General features: G+C 36.7%; 2 protein-coding genes across 2 annotated transcripts; both read left to right on the top strand.

The window, feature by feature from the left end:
* Positions 1-7,668: 7,668 nt before the first annotated feature.
* Positions 7,669-11,827, top strand: LOC105217681 (putative odorant receptor 69a). The gene is made up of 5 exons (XM_011192811.3): positions 7,669-8,291; positions 10,050-10,479; positions 10,542-10,740; positions 10,894-11,049; positions 11,120-11,827. Exons 1-5 carry the CDS (start codon positions 7,856-7,858, stop codon positions 11,168-11,170), a joined length of 1,272 nt encoding a protein of 423 aa, XP_011191113.3. The 5' UTR covers positions 7,669-7,855; the 3' UTR covers positions 11,171-11,827.
* A 515-nt stretch (positions 11,828-12,342) lies between these two features.
* On the top strand, positions 12,343-15,628 carry LOC105217672 (putative odorant receptor 69a). Its single transcript, XM_029042803.2, has 5 exons — positions 12,343-13,440; positions 13,539-13,968; positions 14,027-14,225; positions 15,032-15,184; positions 15,266-15,628. The coding sequence occupies exons 1-5, from the start codon at positions 13,035-13,037 to the stop codon at positions 15,317-15,319; spliced, it is 1,242 nt and encodes a 413-aa protein (XP_028898636.1). The 5' UTR covers positions 12,343-13,034; the 3' UTR covers positions 15,320-15,628.
* Positions 15,629-20,319: the final 4,691 nt, after the last annotated feature.

Here is a 20,319-nt window from a genome sequence, read left to right as displayed (position 1 = left end):
TAAACCTTGTACAAGTAGTGCATTCGAGGTGTGCTATTGTTCATCCAAAAACGCTCGAAATCGGAATACAATTTGTCAAGTCCTCAGAAACCAAGTATGAGAACCTCAGTCTCAGCGCCTTTTTATCGAAAATATCAGTATCCCCTAACCCCCGAATATGTATGTATCTAAATAAGAATTATCCAACTACCTGTTGGCTTTATAACGAATATTGCAGTCGATATGAAAGATATTTTAGTAAATATAGATTTAGATAACCCTGATGGAGATCGATGCGCGCTTTATCCCAGCTCTTAAATATTAAATTCATTTGAAAGATTTTTTTATCAACACCCGAAAATCTTTACCTGCCGTGAAGTAATAACTTATGAGTATTAAAACTTAGTGCCACCCTAATTTGCATACTTATTGTATTAATGTGTGCGTAATTAAGTGTAAATTGTGCGCCAAAAATAAGAGTTTCACAAATATTCCTGAAATATGCATTCTCATATATGACCTAAATTATTTTCTAAATAAATAACTAAATTTTTTCTTCTTCAATTTGCGTATTTCAATAAACCCAGCTGCAATTTACGGTTAATCCAATAAAATAGGCATGTGAAATAATAAATTTAGAATTCTTACAACACCTGATATTAATTACAAGATAACGATTTATTGGCATTGAATTTGAAGATGGACAGTGAGGAACTATTCACACTTATTTTTTATGCATTTATTATACTCTCGTAACAAAGTTGCTACGAGAGTATAATAGTTTTGTCCACACTTATTTCTTGGCATCATAGGAAGGTTACTTTCGAAAATGGGCAAAATCGAACAACTGCCACGCCCACAAAATGGCGAAACCCGAAAACACATAAAGTGCCATAACTAAGCCATAAATAAAGCTATGGAAATAAAATTTGAAACATAGGATCGCACTATGAAGGGGCATATCTGGATGTAATTTTTTTGGGGAAGTGGGCGTGGCCCCGCCCCCAAATAGGTTTTTTGTACATATCTCGCAAACCAATAGAGCTATATAAGCCAAACTTCCTGCAGTCGATTCTCTTACGTACCCCACCACACAACATGAAAATAGTTTAAATCGGATAATTACCACACCCACCTCCCATACAAAGGTTAGGTTGAAAATTACTAAAATGAGTTAACTTAATAACGAAAAACGTCAGAAACTCTAAAATTACAGAAGAAATGTCAGGTGAAAGCTGCACTCAGATTTTGTTACAAAATGGAAAATGGGCATGGCATCTCCCACTTATGGGTCAAAAACCATATCTCAGGAACTACTCGACCAATTTCAATGAAATTCGATACATAATGTTTTCATGACACCGTGATGACACGTGTGGAAAATAGATGAAATCGGTTTACAACTACTACAACTTCCCATATAACTCAATTTTGAATTCCATCTGATTCCTTCACTTTATAAGATATACATTTGGAACCAACGAAGATAGCGAAATAAAAGTTTACATAAATACTGTATATGATCCGTGACATCACGGCCCCGGATATTGAAGAACTTACCGAAAATTATTTTTAACCGAAAATATCGGTAAATCTGTCAGATATCTTATTTTAATTCAGAGGAAATCTTTTTCTTCTAATAATGTGTCTCTGTATCAGAAATGGTTAAAATCGGGTCATAACTTTCCCGAGCTCTCATATACCTATATATAGGATTTTCAAAAATACGACGGGCTTAATAGCTTATAAATCAGCTACTATATGAAATTTCTTAGCCAAATTAAATGAGCATACAATCTTAGATATAATGTATGTTGGTGATGAAAATGAGTTTAATCGGCTCAGGAATTACCTCAGTAAAAATAGCATAGTTCGCTTCGGCAATGGAACACTTTATACTCTCACAATTTATTTATAGGGTATTCAGACCGAACCTGTTAATCTGGATATTCGTTGGTTGATACGTCGTTAAAACAGTTAACTGAGAAAATACTTTTTGATCCATCTCAGCAATGGGACAATTTGAAATTTGAAACAAAAATTAAATGAACTTTTTTGACAACGACGCAAAACAAATAGTTTTGATGATATTTTATGTTACCAAGTATAGAAAAAATATCAAACTTTTCAGACTAGTACTTCGTTACTCCGTAGAACGATAGTTAGTTAATGACTCAATCTCCTTGAAAAGGTTAGTTTGGTACAATACCCAGGCGAATATTGTATGGTGTAATATATTGAGATATATTCCCTTAAATGCAGGAAATGTCAAGAGTAAGGTACTAGAGAAACAAAAGTACATCTCTTGTGCGCTTGCCCTGCATTGTCAAGGTAACGGCTTCAACATTTGGGAGTTTCACAGTACGATAATCTGGAAGAGATATCGTTAGTAAAACCAAACCACCTTTTGAAATTCGCGTCAAGCGTAGGCATCCTAAAGGATGACTACTTCTCATTGACTACGTGACGGCACTCCATCTGATATCGCAATATCGTTTGTCCTTCGATGTAATGATATTTAAAGACTTGTCATGGATTAATAACTGAACCAATACCCAAATAACGGTTGTTTATAACACCCAAAACTTACGATTGTCCGTCCAACCATGTGTTTAGCCATCCATACGTCGGGTTATCGACCCATCAGCCTCTGTTCGCCCGAATATCGTTTCATCCGTTCGTCTGTTCGCTCATCGTCCATCTGTCGGTTCATCCAATCGACTGTCCATCAACTACAGTTTGAGTAAAAATTGAGAACTCATGATGAAACCTAGTATATGTATACATTTTTAAGGCCCAGATGGCGAATATGGACACGAAGATTACGAAAACTTCGCAATGAAATGAAGTACACATATTTTTCTAAAAATAGATAAATTAAAATTAATTAGTTCTTCTGCTATCTCCTGTAAACCTAATTTAATATTTTTGTATCTCTGGTTGACCTTCACTTATATTGATGTAACATATCTATTTATTATATTTTATCATGTTATATTCCCTTAATATTTAAAAGATTATTTTTCTGATAACTTTCAGAAAAACTGCTGCCCTGAAAACGAGTTTAGTACACTCAAGGGTTAAATCAATCTGTCAAACCCTTCAAGTTACATAAACAACACAAAGAACAATTACAAAATAGAAGTTATTAACAAGCAATCAGCGCTGACCAATTTACTGAGCAGTTGGAAGTCGTTAAGCAATTATAAAAACCACAAAAATTGCTTAGCAAGGACAAGGCAAAATAAATACAGCCGAACACAACACATTTCGCCGCCCCTTTTGCGCGCAACAAAGTTGCAATTAAAATATTGCAAATTAAATCAATGCAACAAAAAACCGCAAACTTTTCCTGCAACATGGCACACACAAGCATGCACTGTGACAAAACGAAAGCGCACATTCCAACTTTGAGGGCAAACAATAGATTTTCCATATAAAAGGAATTGCGAGCGCTGCAAAATATTTAAAATGTTCGCCTTTGTCGTTGCCACATTGCAGAGCGTGCAAGAAAAACAATTAAAACTCACAAATTGAATTTCATGAAAACGCTTAGTGAAGTGAATTCATCAAGAGTCAAAGACATTTTTCAGGATTTTGTGTGGGAAAAAATAACAAAGTCAAATAATAACACAAATCAAGAATTCCGAATAACTCGCAATGCCCTTCCCCGATATGAAAACGTTTTTGATATATCCCGAATTCCTCTTCAAGTGGGCTTGTTTCGACCATTCATTGGAGCGGCAATCGCCATCGCCATGAGCCCACTATGTGGTATCGAATAAAGCGGTTGATCTATATATTCTGCACTATAATATATTTGCTCAGTGTCCAGGAGAATTGATTGTAAGTCCCTAAAAACATAAAAACACGTATCCGAAAATAGGTTGTTGGGATCGGTGTTGGTTCTTTCATTACCTGATTTGTATTTTTCGAAAGAGTTCTTCTCTACCTTATGGAATTTGAGGGACCTTCGACTTATATTCCTAATAGCGAAATCCAATTTTGTCGAGTGCCATATATACTCAGTGTTGAAAAGGCTCACCGCATGGTAGTCATCATAGATTACACCATTATCCTTATAGAGGCTAAGCAAACTAAATATTTAACTGCCAGACAGGTTTAAGAGTTACCATGACTTCGCCGCAGTCAAATAGTTATCTTGTATGGAGGTACAGGTTAGGTTAGGTTATGTTAAGTGGTACGGCTGTTCCCTAGAGGAGAAATACACGTGAACTATGAAAGACTCCCTTGATTGAGTAATAGATAAAGCGCCCTGAACCCAATACAAATCTGCAGAGATTTTTCACTTCTATATCCGCTATCATCATCATCACGTTTTTGATGAAGTGGAATCCGATAAATCTTTTTCATGATCTCACAATGGCGGAACATTCCAGAAGAAAGGTTTAACCTACCAGCGTGGATTCCCGACAATGGCCGATTAGAATCATTGCGACTAAGGAGAGATAAACTTTATGAGAGCTCGGTAGACCTCCAGAGATTCACCTTAGACCAGAAGGTTCTGTCAACTGCGCAAGTGCTAGTGACGAACCAGCGCTTGTCCAGCACAGCCAAGACCCACTTGTCCAGTAGTAAACATATAGAATAACGGTGCTCCCACTTGTTCCTACACGACTTTAGTAAGACAGACGTGCCTGACCTTGCAAGCTCATCAGCTTTACACTTTTCCGCGATTCCACAGTGGCCAAGAACCCAGACAATTATAATCGAAAAGTAGAACGATGTCACTGGAAGTGAAGACAAGCACTCCTTAGCAAAACATTTGATTATTTCAGTAACGCAATTAGTTGAACAATGTTCATAGAGAGCAGGTGAGAATGATAACCCCAGCTTTCTTTCTGTCGCTAAGTGAAATATCTTAACTTACTGAGTCGCACGCGTCAAATTCCCGGCAGTTAACAGTCATTAGGTTCTTGGATAGTTGGAACATCAAAAGCCTTTATCCTAACTCGATTACAACATGCTCGATTTAATTAAGGGAACTGACTGCAAATTAAGTACGGATTTGCAAATTTAATGTCATATTCTCTTTCTTCATTTATTTTGGAATTGCAGCACATTATTTCATCAAAACCTACTTCACACGAAACTTCCTTAATTCAAATTGAAATCCTTTTTTGATCCAATTTTATTATTCCAGCCAGTGGTATCTATCGACTTCGGTCTTATGAAGAAAATCACGAGCTACCATGCAACGTCTCACACGTTGCTTTTCGTTTTTGCCGAGTATGCCAGAACAGTTTTCATTATGAGTGGTGAATTTCTCTTCTGCTTTTTCACCACACAAATTCTTATGCACTACAATTAACTGTGCAGCGCATTGAGTGCTTTAGATACCAGTGCGCCGAATGCGGTGTTGCAATGAAAGCTGTCTTTATACAGGAAATACAGTTTTTCAAAGTGACGTTTCATAACTCCGAAAGTGGTATCTGCTTCTCAATAATCCATTCAACTCAATATATTATCTATTCTATAGAGTTATTCTTTGGTGAAATAATTCTTTAAAATTTACTTTTTTCAGACCCATAAGGTAATTTACAGATTCTGAAGCTATCTTATAAGATATTTGCATCTTTACGTGCCGTTGAGTAGTGAAATGTTATAAGCAAAGTATTTGAATGAACACTTTAGAAGCATAATGTTCAAGACAGAGGGAAGCGCAGTATGTAGTTTACTTCAATAATACCGGTCAACGCGAAATCGGGTGGTTTTCCACCTGATCTTTCCAATGGAGTGGGGGTCTTGTCCATTTGTCCATTTGGACATCATGACCTAGACAGTGCAGCCACTGTCTTTTTATTCGCTGAACAATGTCATTGTCGTCGTATAACTCATACAGCTCATCATTCCATTGTCTGCGTTTGCCAATATTCAAAGGACCATAAATCTTCCGCAAAAACTTTTTCTCGAAAACGCCTATCTCATCTCATTAGATATCCAAATGGTCCACGCTTCTGCACTATAGGATTGGACGAGAATAATGAGCGACTTGTAGAGTTAGGTTTTGGTTCATCGAGAGAGGACTTTACTTTTCAATTGCCTACTCAGACCAAAGTAGCACCTGTTGGCAAGAGTGATTCTGCGTTGGATTTCGAGGTTGGCATTGTTATTGGTGTTAATGCTTTCGCTATTTTCCTTTTGTCAAACATCTTCAGTTTGGTCTATAATTTGTCCATGAATCAGGCGTCTTACAAACGAACAACGCTTGCTAATTATCGAACTTTCATCTTTGTGAAGCATTTCAAAATACAGCTGGTGTAGGAATTAAAGCCGAACGATCTGCGACAACGCCAAATTTTTGGTATATGAACTCTTTAATCCGCTAAGAATTGTGTTCAGTGACGAGTAAGGAAGGGCGAAGTTCAGGTGTAATCGAACATTTTATATTCTTGCAATTTATTTATTTTATTTTATTAAGATATCATATAATTTGATCGACATATTCGGCTTAAATGCTCTTCTTTGACTTCGGTTTGAGACATTTTCTTCAATAAAAATAAATCTGTATAGCAAAAGTTATTAGAAGACATCTATAGTAGTCAACAACAAAGCATATTGTTGTATGTCTCAAAAATATTGCTTGCTATTGTTGAATTGGGGTATAAAATATTATATTCTTGCATTTCACTAAATCTACATATAAACAGCTGCCTGGCTTCCTTTAATCCTTTGTTTTCCATTTTTATGCACATAGAAGAAACAATGGGTTTAAACGAAAACATATTATATAAAGAGCTATAACTAAGCCTTAAAAAAAGTTATGATAGCAAAATTAGGGGTATAGGGGACCACACAAATTAGAGGTATATTTGGATGAAATCTTTTTTGAGAAAGTGGGCGTGGCAATATATAACTTTCTGGAGTCATTACCTTTATTCGGATTACAACCACGCTTACCCCTCAGAGAGAGATTACGTTGAAAATAAATACCACGAATTTCGTTAGGTAGCAAATAGTTTAATTGAATATGTTAGATATATTTCGTAACAAAAAGTCTTGAACTTCTCAAAAAAAACAAAACAAATTTTTGAAGATGCAAAACAATTATATGATATTTCATACAAAGTTACGCCAAGGGTAAAACGAATTAAATAATTAAGACTTATTGCTTTTCTTAGCAAAAAATCCAATATGTGATTTCGCTACGTATTTTGCATTAGTTCTTTTGTTTGAAAATTATCTTATCCAGGGCACTTGCACTTTTACATTATCCTAGTACTCGTCTTCGGGTTAAGTAGCACTATTGAAAATATTTGAGATCTATTATTCAGTGTTTTCTAAGGCTAAGAGAAAATAAACAATACAAAATACAATTATAAAATACAAATTATTAACAAGCAATCAGCGCTGACCAATTTACTGAGCAGTTGGAAGTCGTTAAGCAATTAAAAAAACCACAAAAACTGCTTAGAAAGAGGAAGGCAAAATAACTACGCCCTTTTTGCGCCCTTTTTGCGCCCTTTTTGCGCGCGACAAAGCTGCAAAAAACCGCAAACTTTTCCTGCAACATGCCACATAACACACGAACATACACAACGATAAGACACACACGAAACATACGACATACACACGAAAGCGCACATTCCAACTTTGAGGGCAAACAATAGATTTTCCATATAAAAGGAATTGCAAGCGCTGCAAAATATTTAAAATTTTCGTCTTTGTCGTTGCAACATTGCCGAGCTTGCAAGAAAAATAATTAAAACTCTCAAATCGAATTTTATAGAGACGCTTAGTGAAGTGAGTCAAAGACGTTTTTCAGCATTTTGTGTGGAAATATAATAATTAATATAAAGAAACAAAACAAAAGGGGAAGAAAGTAAAACAATTCAACATTTCGAAATAACTCACAATGTCCTTTCGAGCATACGATATGAAAACATTTTTAGTGTATCCAGAATTTGCCTTAAATTTGGCTTGTTTCGAGTCATTCTTCTGGAGCGAAAACCAGTATCTCCATAAATCCACTACTTGGTATCGACTGAAGCGATTAATCTATATAATAATCACTATAATACTGCTTGTACATATCTGCGCAGTGACTGCTAGTGCTTTTGTGCCACGTGTGACGCCGGAGGCCGAAGCATATTCGCCAAGCGATTCGAAACTATTCGAGGTACTTGCTATAGTGAGCTACTTTTGTTGTAGCTTTTATAAGATGTGGAACATTTTTTGGCGTCGCGACGACATCTGTAGAGTGATGGAAGAACTCAAGGCACTATTTCCGAGCATCGCTAAACAGAAGAGACTTGCGGAGTTAAATGAGTCCAAAGAGGGGAAAATTGGTTGTAAGTCACTAAAATATAATTTCCTAGTACGAAACGAAAGATTCATACAAAAAACTGCTGTCGCTTTGCTTAATTTTCCATAATTTTTCGTGATGTGTGTTGACTAGTATGTATATACATATGTCATTCTTCATAACCACAAGACCGATCTGACCGTTGCATTAAACATGTCTTCATTTACAACTTTGGTGTCAAAATTACAAATTACGATTTAAACACTGTCACAGGGAAAACGATCTTGAGTGCGCTACAAGCATTGTTATAAATCACCATCCACGGGACTTGTGTACAAATCAGCGACCTGATGAAGAATTTTGTTTTTAAATAGATTCTTCCGAGAACTTAATTTATTGAAGTGAAAGTAAGTTATTGGTGATCTCGTGGGATCACTATGACACTTTCACAGTTACTCTCTGAATATTTATTCCTCCAATCAGTGTTTTGGACGACTATAAAGTCAAAGTAGTCTCTCTCCCATCAAAATGCATGTATTTCATAGCGTCCCAATAGCAAGTAGTGAGAGGGAGAAATCAACAGTATAGAAAGGACCCTCATGGCAACTGTGGGTCTACGAAATCGTTGATCTTGGTATAATCAGGACTTTCTAGATGCAAACCCTGTAAGTTTAACGTAGTTGCGATTTAAACATGAGTATCTCAACTTATTCTACTAAATTGGATCTGTCGAATCAAAGTATTTCAAATCAGATGCCTAACTCTTCACAGGTTGATTGCCGAATATCGAAAGAGTCGGGATTAAACCGGGACCGTATTCCAAAGCATACAGATCAGAGAACTGCAATTATTCCCTTTTTTGAGTCATTGGTTGAGTAACATAAAAAATAGTATTAGTGCATATAAGTCAAAAATCATCAAACACTAATATCCACTAAAACACATTTACGCACAGCACGCAAAGCGAGAGTATGAATAATGAGTAAGTTTCTCTTGATACGTATCGTTGAAGTGCTCAATTGTCTCATGAGCCAATAATTCAGTCAAGTTAAACCAAAATTAGCCATACCACCAAAAAACCCTAATAGTATAGCTGAATGAATAAACTAATACGAATATGATCAAAGTAAAACTGACGAAGGTTGTACCGCCGCTAGGCAAATGTGTCCTGCGGGAAATGACTAACGATGTGTTTTGTTCTTTGATGTCGTGTATTACATTTAATGTTTTAAGTTATTTAATGACAGTAAAATTAATACTTTTACGTTCTAATATATTTCTTTTAATAGTAATATATTGCAAATGAATAAAGACGCACGAAAATGCATGCTCAATGAAATAATGAAAAATGTAATGTGACAAAGTTCCTACTGGGTATCTTTACTTTCGTGCTCAGCTACGAAGTCACAATTCCACTCATGGCGATCAGTGCACCAAACTCATTCAAGTTTATTTTCATCGTGACCAATGAACGAGTGAGTAAAATCAAATTGTTACTATAAACTCGTTTGAGTCATAAATTGACGGCACATATAAGTGTAGAAATACTATGAGTTTTTTTTTGGTTTGGTGGAAATGAGACTTAGTCATTTTTGATATTAGTATTACTACTCATTTGCACCAATTTGTTTGGCTCATGAGTTAGTGCATAAATTTCATTAGTACTCAATGCAGATCTCTGATACAGATTTCAGATTCATTTTCTTTATTTCTTCTCGGACATCACATACACATACTTTATAAGAAATATTAAACTTCTTTAATTCAAATTTAATAACTCTTTAATCTAATTTTATTGTTCCAGCCGGTGGTATATATCGTCTTGAGTATTACGAGGAAAAGTCACGCACTATAATGCAGTTTATCACGCGGTACTTTATGTTCGCCTACGTTGCCTACAATAGCATACCGGTCATGCAGCTATGCTTTGCAGTTATAACACAACATGAGCATATTACGTATCGCGCTCAAGCCAACGCCTGGTATCCGTGGCACAATCACAATGATCACTCTTCTTTCTTGGGTTTCATGCTCTCATATTTGACGCAAGCAATTGTGGAGTATACCAGCATTACGTTTGTAATGAGTGGTGAATTTCTCTTTTGCTTTTTCACCACACAAATGCTGATGCACTACAATTATCTGTGCAGCGCATTGAGTGCTTTGGATGCCAGTGCACCAGATGCGGTTAGGCAATTGAAAGCGCTTATCAGCTATCACACCCACTTGTTGCGGTGACTACTATGGTGTATATATTGTATTATGTAATCTTTAATAATTTTTTTTATAATTACAGTCTTTCTAAACTTATTAATTCCATATTCAATTTGACCTTTGCCTTGGACTTGATAATTACCACATTTGCGATTTCCTTGATGGGCTTGGCTATTGTGTTGGTTAACTTTGCCGACGCGCTTATGTTTTCGGCAGGTTTTTCCTTCTTCTTACTGCTCGGATATCTGTTTTGCAACAATGGTGATGAAATCTTAAGAGAGGTGAGTATAACAAGAAATGTAGCTTTTCGTAGAGACATTTTATGTCCCCAAAAGAGTTCTGTGCTTCTCAATAATTCATTCAACTCAATATATTATCTATTCTATGGAGTTAATCTTTGCTGTAATAATTATTTGAAATATATTATTTTTCAGACCATGCAGATAAATTCAGCCATTTTCTATAGCAATTGGTACGAGGGCTCGCCGGAATATCGTCGGCTCATTATCTTCTTCATAATGCGCACCAAAACACCTTGCCAGTACCAGGCTTATGGATATACACCACTTTCAATGGAAACTTATATGAGGGTAATACTAATTTTGATGAAAATATTTTCACAAAAAATAAATAAATCGTTTAATAACATAATTTTTACAGATTTTGAAGCTATCATATCAGATGTTCACATCTGTTCGCGCCATTGAGTAATGGAATGTCATGAACTTAATATTTATGCACACAGTAGTTGCACCATAACAGATTTCAGTTACCGGAGGGCATCAAAGTCCTTTTCTTTAGCACTGTTTAAGCATTCGGGAAATTACTTAGAATAAATAAGCTCAATAGATAACCTACAAAACAAAACAAGTAAGGAAAGGCTAAGTTCGGGTGCAACCGAACATTTTATACTCTCGCAATTTAATTTATTTAGAGATTTACCTATATTTTCGGTGAAAAATTAACCTTAGGCACTGAGTTCTTCATGTTCGATATCAGGGGCCTTGAAAAGTCATGGTTCGATTTTGACAATTTTTCCACAAGCGATGTCACTGCTCCAATACAGTATTTGTGTAAAGTTTTATTTCGCTGTCTTTATCGGTTCCTTATGTATACATTATTAAGTGAACGAATCAGAAGGATTCAAAATTGAGTTATATGGGAAGAAAGCGTAGTGGTGAACCGATTTCGCCCATATTCCACCAGTGCCATCAGGGTGTCAAGAAAATATTATATACCGAATTTCATTGAAATCTGTCGAGTAGTTCTTGAGATATGATATTTGACCCATAAGTGGGCGACGCAACGCCCACTTTCCATTTTGTAAAAAAATCTCAGTGCAGTTTCCTTCTGCCATTTCTTATGTAAAATTTGGTGTTTCTCGTCAGTGAGTTAACGCACGTTTAGTCATTTTCAACCTAACCTTTGTATGGGAGGTGGGCGCGGTTATTATCCGATTTCTTTCATTTTTGGACTATATAAGGAAACGGCTAAAAGAAACGACTGCAGAAAGTTTGGTTTATATAGCTCTATTGGTTTGCGAGATATGTACAAAAAACCTATTTGGGGATCACGCCCACTTTTCCAAAAAAATTACATTCAAATGTGCCCCTTCCTAATGCGATCCTATGTTCCAAATTTTATTTTCATAACTTTATTTCTGACTTAGTTATAGCTCTTTATGTGTTTTTGGTTATCGCCATTTTGTGGGCGTGGCAGTGGTCCGATTCCGCCCATCTTCGAACTTAACCTTCTTATGGTGCCAAGGAACACGTGTTCCATTCAAGATATCTCAATTTTTACTGAAGTTACAACTTGCACGGACGGACAGACGGACAGACAGACATCCGGATTTGAACTTTACTCGTCACACTGAACACTTTGGTTTATATAACCCTATATCTAACCCGTTTAGTTTTAGGACTTACAAACAACCGTTATGTGGACAAAACTATAATACTCTCTTTAGCAACTTTTGTTGCGAGAGTATAAAAATCATCACATCAAACGAAAACATAAAAGTCACAACTCAATCCACTAACCACACCACAAGCACTTATTTATCAATAAATCGAATTGAACAGTGATAACCCCAATCGAAGGATTATAGAGGAAAGGATAAAGAGTATGCTAGGTTTAGCGGTCTAAATCTTGGGCTCCGACTTAAGAAACATTGAGGCTTCTCTCTTCTATCAAAAAAGATAAAGTCTTAGTATCAAGCAAACCCATCGGTTTTATCTTCTATAACCTGCATTACGTCGCACCCTAGTTGTTATTATGTATCTATCCAATGGTATACAAGACATTATCAAAAATCAAATACGATAATTTGCTATAATTTCCTCATTATTTAGGATAATGAGAATGGACAAATAGAATACTAAACAAAGGGCAGCTACGTAATTGAATTCCTCCAAAAGAAAATTACTCAATTAATTTAACAAATGATATCTAATGATAGAAACAAGCGAAAAGAAACAGGGTATAAAAGGATTATGCCATAGACATGTTGTTCTAAGTTCTGACGAACACCACTAGCGTTCACTTGTTCCCAAGCAAATACGAAGAAAACGAAATGTCGGAAACCTACACGTTGAACGACTGCTTGAAATATCCTTACTTCACTTTGGATCTGGCCTCAACGGAACCCTTCACGTGGAGCGGCGCACCCACGCATAGCTATCGTAAGCTCTGGCTCAGGCGGGCGCTTTTCATTTTCGGCGCTTTAAATTTGGTTTATCAAAATGTTGGTATGCTTATTTATCTATTCATGCCGCATGAGAGCAGCGCCGAGACCACCATTGCACAGATAACTGAAACCGGTGGCATTATGGGACTGACTATGGTTGGAACATCGAATATGCTTGTCATGTTTTGGTATGCCGACCGCATAGCGATACTCTTGGAAAAATTTCAACAGTTATTCCCAACGGAGCGTGTACAAAGGCAGGTGAAACGTACAACACGGCGCCTGAGAGGTGGTGAGTATTGCATATACTATACAACATGGATAAGATAGCTATATATGATACACATTTGTCGCTAATTTTCTACTTTACTCTAATCATACCCTGTCCAGTGGAATTTCCACATCGCATTGAGTATTTTGCGGTGAAATCCAATAAGCTGATGAAGCTCGCCACCACACTTTACATGTACGCATTCGCTTACTACAATTCGCTGCCGATTGTCGAGTACCTGTACGAGTGGTCAACACCGGGCATCGTATGGAAGTATCGTTACCAATCAAATACCTGGTATCCCTGGCAGAATGAGAGAAATTCGAAATCGTTTCTGTCATTTGCGGTCGCTTATATCTGTCAAGTGCAGTCATCGCTGACCGGCGTCGCCTTCATTATGGCTGCTGAATTTATGCTCTGCTTCTTCACGACCCAATTGCAAATACATTTCGATTATTTGGCCAATGCGCTGGAGACAATCGATGCCGCGGCGCCAAATGCTAATGAAGACTTGAAATATCTAATAAACTATCACAGTCAACTGCTGAGGTGAGTTTGTTTGAGGTGAATGTGCGATTAAGTTTTAAGTTTTTTTGACTACCCGCAGTTATTCTAAGGAGACTAACGCTATCTTCAACGTATCGTTTATGGTGAATCTCTGCACCTCTTCTATCGCGATCTGCTTGATGGGTTTCTCCATGGTAATGATCAGTTTGGCCCATGCCTTCAAATACTCGATCGGTTTGACTGCTTTCATTGTCTTTACATTCTTCATATGTTATACTGGCAAGGAACTAACAGAAACGGTGAGTACGACAAATGGGATGGAATGAACAGAGATAAGAGCAGAAAAGGGCAGTATGGTTAGTAGGATATATAGATAGGACAAAAAAAAAATTTAAGAAATATTTTAAGGGATCTTTAAATAAAGAAGTTGTAGTTTTATGAAGGAACAGCAGATCTCCGAAGGATTCAAATCTCTTGTGATCACAGTTAACTTAAGCTAGTCATAAGGGGATTGTTAGAAAAAATCAGTCTAGAGCTATTATATTACAGTAAGGATGAAAGCTGAAAGAAATGAGATTTCACTCCGGTAGAAAATAATGCTTACTGGTTGTACATCACCTGAACTCTCAAGAATAGTTAAAGAGTGCTTACCTTCATTCATAATGGGATCAAAATATTTATTATTGGAGAATCGTTGAAAGCTGTAAAGCTGTGGAAGAGGGTTTGAAGGAGTCAAAGCTCAGCTGTTTTCATTAGGTTTGATAACGTACATCTGGTCTTAGAATGAGCTCAAGGAACACTGATCCAACTTTTTCTTATGTATATGATCTGACCAAAAACTGTTCGAAACGGGTTCACTGTATTATTTGCTCTCAGCAAATATAACAAAAATCCACTTAACACCGGATTTTATTCATCCGACCTTCTACACCTATTTCTCGCGTTTGCTCCGCTGAAATTGGCGCTCTCAGAGATCCCTTAATCAATTCTTAACGAGAAGAGGCACCAGTAACCGTTTCAGTTACTACTCAGTAGTGCTCCAAATCAACTTTCGTTCCATTATTTCTCCTAAATTAATAAGGTTTATTTTCTCTACAAAAATTAGAGCGACAAACTTTTGCACGCCGCTTTCTATGGCAACTGGTATGATGGCAATTTGGCTTATCGGAAAATGATACTATTCTTTATTATGCGCTGTCGCATACCAACCGAATTGAGAGCATACAAATTCACAGTTTCAATGCCCACCTTCACCGCGGTAAGTTACATTAGTTAACGACTTTTTTATAATAATTCTTTATTTTTAAGGGTCCAATATATCAATTTTGTCAATTTTCAGATTCTAAGATCGTCCTATAGTTTGTTCACATTTTTTCAAGCTATGGGCAAATAGAATTATATTCTCGTTGGAATAACAATTAAATTATTTACTAATGAATCACATCAACCCAACTCAACTTTTGCAAATGGAAGCATTTTAACGTATCTCCCTCATCGGAGCGCTGTTCGGAAGAATACTCAACCAAAAAATGTGGCCTACATCTAGGCACAACATCAAATACCATAGAACTTTTAAATCAGTGAAGTCTCACACCTTTTAGCTTAAAGTTTTCGGGATCATTTAGAACTTAGATTCTATAAAAATTGTTAATTTAAAAAACATATGTGTAATAAAAAAATTACTAATTCAAGTAATTCAAAAGAAAGTATTCTGCTTTGTATAGCATTTCCATTGAGAGCTGATACGACATAATTTACAAATAAGTTTTAATTTAAATTTATTTATTTCACTTGATATTGATTTAGTCCACATGCAGCTATTTTTTCAACAATTATTAACTCATTGAATTCTAATATTTGTTTAATTTTAGCAATAAATTTTCCACAACTCCACATATTTACCAATTTCACGAAAACACATAAATTATCTGTTCGCTCATATCCATCGTATTAATTTAGTTTGTAATTTCCTTATCGAAAGTAAATAATGTGTATTTATCGGTCAGTGAAAGGGAAATTTATTTGCGGTGAAATCAGCGAGGCATTCATCATGTTTTTTCAACACTTTTTTTTACAAATTTTCAGTGTACGAGTATGTGTGTAGTTATGATATTACGTACCTTAAATATTTTTTTAGAAAAAGTGGAGGAAAAATATGGTTTAATATGGTGACCTCTATATATACGAACTATATAGTTTAGTGACAAAAAAGAAAGAGGCCGAAATACGCGAGTACGAAGAGCTTGGGCAGCTGGCAGACGGAGGTAATGCTCGAAAATTTTATGAAAAAATGAAGCGACTTAACGAAAGTTTTAAGACCGGCGCATCCTAATGTAGAGACCAAGGTGGTAATCTGGTAACCGATGTCCAGGGCATACTGGGATTTTGGAGGGAACACTTCTCCGACTTGCTGAATGGCAGTGAAAGTACAACACCTGGAGATGGCGAACCCGATTCCTCAATCGATGACGATGGAACAGATGTTCCAATACCCTATTCAAATACGGCGGCAAAGAGTTGATAAGGTACATGCATCAGCTTCTTTGCAGAATATGGTCGGAAGAAAACATGCCCGACGATTGGAATCTCAGTGTGCTCTGCCCAATCCATAAAAAGGGAGATCCCACAATCTGCGCCAATTACCGTGGGATAAGCCTCCTAAATATCGCCTATAAGATTCTATCGAGCGTACTGTGTGAAAGACTAAAGCCCACTGTCAACAAACTGATTGGACCTTATCAGTGTGGCTTTAGACCTGGAAAATCCAAAATTGACCAGATATTCACCATGCGCCAAATCTTGGAGAAGACCCGTGAAAAGAGAATAGACACAGACCACCTTTTTGTCGATTTTAAAGCTGCTTTCGACAGCACGAAAAGGTGCTGCCTTATGCCGCGATGTCTGAATTTGGTATCCCTGCAATTATGGTTCCTTAGATATTGGCAACGGCGAATACCGCTGACGATGGAACGATGAGCTGTACAAGTTAAACGACGACATTCTCATTGTTCAGCGAATGGACGAAAACACTCCAACTTTGAAAGTGTTCCATGCAGTACCCGCCGGAGGAAGCCAAGGACAGTTGTCCATTTAGAATAAATACAATTAAATACAATTAAATACAATTAAATACAATTTAGAACTAATTGGATAATCAATTAATTAATTGAGAACAATTATGAGTTAAATTGTCATATTTTTGATTTACCCAATTAACAGAGTGCCCTTGTATTAAGTGAAAAAGTGATGAAAATCAATTGAAAAACCTTTGACTCTTTGAGGCACCAAAACTGCATCCACTGCCCAGAGTCTAGACGAGTTAAATATATTAGGATTACAGATGAACTACTCCCGATATAATTTGGTTTTCAAGAAACCAAAAGGATTAATGGGATTTAATTTATGAACAGGTCTGTAGTTCAGAATTCAAATATTAGATACCTGCAAACTCTCCAACCGAGAATAAAAATTAAACAATTTTGATAACCTAAAGCGCTACAGACATTTCTTCAAAAAGGCAAATCTTTAACTTTCTTTTAAACTTTTTCCATTTTCCAAAGTGCTCTAAGGCCGACGCACTTAGCATTAATTATTTTGCTGTCTACTTCCGACTTAAGCGACGAAATTTCGAATTTTGTTGTTTTTTAATATACTTAATCACCATTTTATGTTTTCTTTTTTTGCAATCTCGCCCACAGTTAATGTCTCGCGCAATTTCGCCGCGCGACGGTTCGCCCGTTAACTTCCGCTAAGCGTCACCTTCGGTCACAGCGATTATCGCAGTTAAAACTTTCGTCGTAAATAAACTTGGCAGTTTATTTAGCTCACCTTGATTGCTTGCTTGCTTACATACACTATTTGTTGTTGTTTTGCTTTTTTCGTGTTTTTATTTTATCTCACACCCGAAAACTTCGTTGTGTTCAAAATTCAACTGAAAATTTACGAAATTCCGGTACACTTTGGTATTTTTGGCACTTTCGATTTTTGGATTTTCTAATACCAACAACAACACAATGACTGAATTTTCCTGCACCTCAAGTTTGTTGGCTTCGTCACGGCACGTGACGTCAGTGAAGTGTAAAGCAGTGCGTAGGGCAACGACGGGTTGTAGTGTTGAAATTGTGATTTTAGTTGTCACGTTCGCTGGCGACAAAATAGTCAGGTAAGCGGATACAAAAGGACTATTGTGGAAGCTTTGTATATCCGTGAAGTGTTTTGGTCAAAAATGTCATTACCTCAGCTCTGGCATACAGATGAGCTGTGCGTCTTGTAACTAAGGTTGAATTAACTGGCAGAAAATTAAGAAATTTTATTTGGAACTATTACTGAAATTCAATTTTCTGGATGTTTAACTATGGAACAAATAGAGGCAGGTGAGGAAAATGGGTAGAAATGAGCGAAATGTGTTTAGAGCACAGTTTTAAACACCTTTAATTTATTATACATTTTTCGGAGAAGACTTTAAGTAAAATTTTACAGAATTTTATCTGTTGAAAATCTTGTATATCCGAATGTCTTGGGGATTACCAAATTTATCTATAAGTATAAGCATTTCTGGAGATATTTCTTCGACATACAACAGAAGCATGGCAACCCTATCGTTGTAGAGTAAGTTGTAGAGTAAGAGAGAGGAATATGAAAAATTTAAGTATCTACAGCCCTGGTATAATATTAACCTTCGTCGTGTACTTTCAGAACTAGATACCGATTATTTCAAAAGAATTTTTAGTGGCTTTATATTATCCCAAAGACGGATGAATTTTCCAAAAATAACTGTCGTCAATATCGATCACCGTATGGTTGTGAAGCGAGCTACGATCTTCCTCGATTTCTATATTTCATTCTCCGTTCTACGATAAGTTCGCTATCCCAGTCACATCGCCAACTCCTTCTTCTTTATTTTTTTTTTTTTTTTTTTTTTTGTTTTTACAATTGTACCTGGTATACAATGATTAAATACTAACAACAATTCAATTCTAATAAGTTAAAAATAATAATTCAAAGCTAAATGTTAGAGGAATTTATTTGCTGCTATAGTTGCCTTGATAAGTCTGAAGGCCTCTTACGTTTCAGTCGGTTTTTTCATTCAGCAGTTCCGATGAGTCCGGATGCCTCTTCATTTACATGCTGTATAAGCCTCATTTCGTGAGTCTTTGCAAGTTTTGTTATTTCGTTTACTACTGAATTCAGGTATAGGAGTACCATTTATATAAATGGGATGGTATGTTGTTTTTTTTTTTTAAGTAAAGTCTACGTGCATTGATTTGGAATCGTTTAATTTAAAGCGCCACTCAGAAGCCTATGTCTGTTTGCACTCGAAGGGTAGATATTGAGGTTGACTATCCTGCTGATAACAGGGCGGTGTCATCCGCAAATGTCGCTGTCACATAACTTGAGTCAGTGGGGATATCACTTGTAAAAAGCAAGTAAAGCATTGGCCCCAACACGCTTCCCTAGGGAATACCCAAGTTTGAGTATGCACCCTCTTATTTTATGCGAAAGTATCAATCTTTTAGATAAGAAGCAATTATTTCGCAAGATTGTTTGGGTAACATGCATTTCAATTTCAGCAGTAGACCCGAATGCCAAAATCTATCAAAAGCCTGAGACACGTCTAAGAAGGCCGCCGAACAAACGTCCTTTTATCCATAGCATTTTCAACGAAATTAACGATTCGGTGTACTTGGTCAATTGCTGAATGATGATCACGAAAGCCGAACTTATGTACTGGTATAAGGTGTTTTCGATCTTCTTGAATGATGTAGACACCGCATAAGCGGTTTTAGCCGACGTAACAACAGCCCGTCATTTAAATTTCCTTTTGGCTGTTTGGCGCCAATTGGTGATACCAAGCTGAACTTGGTCCTTCTCCGCCTGGTCTTTCCAACGTAGTGGAGCTCTTCCTCTTCCTCGGCTTCCACCAGTGATTACTGCATCGAGCATTTTCAGAGATGGAGTGGTTTCATCCCTTGGAACAACTTGACTTAGCCAGCGTAGCGGTCTTTTTATTTATGTCGTCGTACAGCTCATACAGCTCATCGTTCCATCGTCTGCGGTATTCGCCGTTGCCAATGTTCAGAGGACCATAAACCTTGCGCAAAACATTTCTCTCGGAAACTCCCAGAGTCGCCTCATCAGATGTTTTCATCGTCCACGCTTAGTGCCATAAAATAGAGAGAGGACTTTTTTCTTTTCAATTGCCTACTCCAAAGTAACAACTGCTGGAAAGAGTGATTCTGTGTTGGATGTCAAGGCTGATATTGTTATTGCTGTTAATGCTGGTTCCAAAATAGACGAAATTATCTACGACTTCGAAGTTATGACTGTCAACAGTGACGTGAGAACCAAGTCGCGAATGCCCCGACTGTTCCTTGTCCTCGTCCTCGTTCCCTA

This window comes from Zeugodacus cucurbitae, chromosome 4 (assembly GCF_028554725.1).
Source record: "Zeugodacus cucurbitae isolate PBARC_wt_2022May chromosome 4, idZeuCucr1.2, whole genome shotgun sequence".
Classification (NCBI taxonomy): domain Eukaryota; kingdom Metazoa; phylum Arthropoda; class Insecta; order Diptera; family Tephritidae; genus Zeugodacus; species Zeugodacus cucurbitae.
This window is presented reverse-complemented; position numbering and strand designations above follow the sequence as displayed.

Excerpts from the sequence above, each read along its gene's own strand:
- LOC105217681 (XM_011192811.3), top strand. The coding sequence starts at position 7,856 with ATGTCCTTTCGAGCATACGATATGAAAACATTTTTAGTGTATCCAGAA. Across the intron at positions 10,480-10,541 it reads TATCACACCCACTTGTTGCG|TCTTTCTAAACTTATTAATT; the intron begins GTGACTACTATG and ends TTATAATTACAG. Across the intron at positions 11,050-11,119 it reads CAATGGAAACTTATATGAGG|ATTTTGAAGCTATCATATCA; the intron begins GTAATACTAATT and ends TAATTTTTACAG.
- LOC105217672 (XM_029042803.2), top strand. The coding sequence starts at position 13,035 with ATGTCGGAAACCTACACGTTGAACGACTGCTTGAAATATCCTTACTTC. Across the intron at positions 13,441-13,538 it reads AACACGGCGCCTGAGAGGTG|TGGAATTTCCACATCGCATT; the intron begins GTGAGTATTGCA and ends TACCCTGTCCAG. Across the intron at positions 14,226-15,031 it reads GCAAGGAACTAACAGAAACG|AGCGACAAACTTTTGCACGC; the intron begins GTGAGTACGACA and ends TACAAAAATTAG.